The sequence below is a fragment of the Trypanosoma grayi genome (genome assembly GCF_000691245.1).
Source record: "Trypanosoma grayi strain ANR4 Tgr_1483_V1, whole genome shotgun sequence".
Lineage (NCBI taxonomy): Eukaryota > Euglenozoa > Kinetoplastea > Trypanosomatida > Trypanosomatidae > Trypanosoma > Trypanosoma grayi.
In genome coordinates, this window is record NW_008827101.1 from 1 (window position 1) to 2,513 (window position 2,513).

At 43.5% G+C, this 2,513-nt stretch overlaps 3 protein-coding genes across 3 annotated transcripts; all 3 read right to left on the minus strand.

Annotated features, from left to right (window-relative positions):
• DQ04_14831000 (putative acetyltransferase) lies at positions 1-646 on the minus strand (the record flags this gene model as incomplete). The annotated part of the gene is made up of 1 exon (XM_009317208.1): positions 1-646. A coding segment is annotated over one exon (646 nt), but the record flags the coding sequence as incomplete, so codon positions are not given.
• Positions 647-886: 240 nt separating this feature from the next.
• On the minus strand, positions 887-1,261 carry DQ04_14831010 (cytochrome c oxidase subunit IX; the record flags this gene model as incomplete). Its single annotated transcript, XM_009317209.1, has 1 exon — positions 887-1,261. The coding sequence occupies one exon, from the start codon at positions 1,259-1,261 to the stop codon at positions 887-889; it is 375 nt and encodes a 124-aa protein (XP_009315484.1).
• A 456-nt stretch (positions 1,262-1,717) lies between these two features.
• DQ04_14831020 (hypothetical protein) lies at positions 1,718-2,425 on the minus strand (the record flags this gene model as incomplete). The annotated part of the gene is made up of 1 exon (XM_009317210.1): positions 1,718-2,425. One exon carries the CDS (start codon positions 2,423-2,425, stop codon positions 1,718-1,720), a length of 708 nt encoding a protein of 235 aa, XP_009315485.1.
• Positions 2,426-2,513: the final 88 nt, after the last annotated feature.

Sequence of the window (2,513 nt, forward strand, 5' to 3'; positions counted from 1 at the left end):
CCTTTTCGATCAAGGAGTGCAACGCACGTAAAAGCTCCTCTCGCCAGATTCGCCTAAAAACGCATTTTCCTGTTCTACTCAAAGGTCTCTCAGGGGTACCAGGGGCCCCTTCTATTCTTCCCATTTCGTATGAAATTTCAATAAGAAAAACCCCATACCCGTTAGAGCGATACGGCGGCAAGACCATCACACAAGAAAGTGAATTATCACAAGTTACACTTCTCTTCCATTCCCTGCTAAAATAACCTGCGAAATGATAACCATAATCATCCACTTCAAACAACACAATGAATGAAAAGAAGTGCAAATCATCCACCGTGGTTTTTTCCTCCAGAAAAAATTTCGCAATTTGCGCTATTCGTCGCGTATATGAAACGGAAGCGGGCTTTCGTCCATCAATTTCAAAGACAACACAACGCTTCTTAGAACAACGGCAAATTTCATCACCTGGAATCCAATACCGATACAAGCATGCATCCGAGTGCTCTCGCAGCTCTTTCATTGTCGAAAGGCACAAAAGACATGCCTCACACATGAAGATGTCCTTTACATCACATGTGTCTTCAAAGTTTCGCGGAACATACTCGCTGGTATACTGTCTAAACAGAGTTTTGATAGTGACAAACCCCACCCTTCGACGTTTCATCACATACCTGGTACTATGAGATTAAACCAAAGAGAGGAAAAGATAAACAGAGTACACGAAAAATCAAGAAACCAATATATAACACAACACCGATAAGGGTACAACAGGGATACCTCAAACATTTCATAGATACTAAATACCAACTGTTCTCACAACACAGAAAACTCCGAAAACAACCAAATAACCAGCAATAACCTAATCCTAATTCTAATTCCCTTCCCCTTTGCCCATTTTATGTTCCTAATGGTGTCCTAGATCCACAGCGCCCGGTGCCGGCCTGAGAGTCGCTGGGCCAGCGGCATAACCTTCACCGATATCAAAAGCAAAGTCCCACGGCTTCCGATCCTGCTTGCGCCACCCATAGTCAAGGTGACTTGGTCCACCACCCGCAATATCGTCCAGTTTTGCCCAAAAACCGTCATACATAATAGCACCAATAATCAAAAACGGACCAGCGACACAAAGGGCCATCCAATAATTTTGACCGGGCTTGTGGTAAACCTCACTTGTCCAAAAACCGACTCCCCGAAGACCAAAGTTTGGACGAGCCTTGGCTTTTGCATTAAAGGCATTCAGGTAGGTTCGCCTACTGGTTGTCAAAGCAGAGCGAAACATTCCCTTTCTTTGTAGCTTTAACCTGAGAACCAATACTTCCGAAAAAGCAAGAATTAAAAAAAAATAATTCACCAACGTGAGACAAAAGATTAATATCAAATAGAATAAACACGAAAAAGAACTCTAAGATGCAATAAAAAAAAATCAAACACAAAGATGATAACATAGATGATACTGAAGATATTACCCCTTCGTGCAAAAAAAAGGAAAAGAAAAGGAAAGGTTGCGGCGAAAACAACGAAAAAAATTCTAATAAAAGTAGATTTTTTCTATAGGTGACGTTGCGTGCGCGACCCACAGCATGCCTCTCTAGTAAGCAAGTAGGGGAGCACAAAGTCAAGAGTAAGCAAGTACATTTTTCAATGCCCTTTATATCTAGTTTCATGAATCTCATTTATATTTTGTCCACATTGGCGCATATTTTTTTTTCTTCTAATCTGCTTCATAACGCCGTCTCTAATCCTGCAACCGCACCTTCTCCATCCAGATACGGCAACCAAACTCCCTGTAAAGCTCTTTAAGGAGCTGCACAAAGTCAATCCTTGACTTTGCGCTGTAATAGAACGTGAGCTTCTTCTTGTCAAACTGGTACTCGGCATGACGTATCTCCATATCAAATCCATGACGATACACACGCTGCTGGCAGAAGGAAACTGCGACAGCCTCGTCCTCTTTGAGATCCGTGGCCCAGTAATCTACTTCACGCTGTGTTGCATGTCGCAGAATGCTGCCAGTTGGTCCAGAGCGCTCCACATACGCTTTACAAGTCTCCGTGTTCACCCGAATAACAACCCCAATGTCGATTCCTCTGTCACCCTGAACAACGACGTACTGACCTTTGGCGACGACAATAGGGGAGGAGAACTCCTTTTGGTGACACTTAAACTGCACAAGTGCATTACAAACAGGAGGCATGGTCGGAGTCGGCGGAGCATCTTCTTTATCCACGAAAAGATCCTGTGTAGTTGGGATTCTTATCGAGCTCGTTGTTTCGGGAAATGGTGCGGTGCTCGAGGTTATCGAAGGTTCTCCAAGACACTTCCATCCATAGGGATTATGCCGCTTAACCGCAAGTTCTCCGGGTCGAGCGAGTGAAGCGGCCTTGACCATCTTCCCATTAAGGGGAATTTGAACATTGGTGATATCTGCAAGAGATGTAAACATCTTAACTTATAGAATTTCCCCTCTGTTGCTGCAGACTAATAGAGAACCGAGTACCATACAAAGGACAAAGAAAAAATAGCAGTTGAAC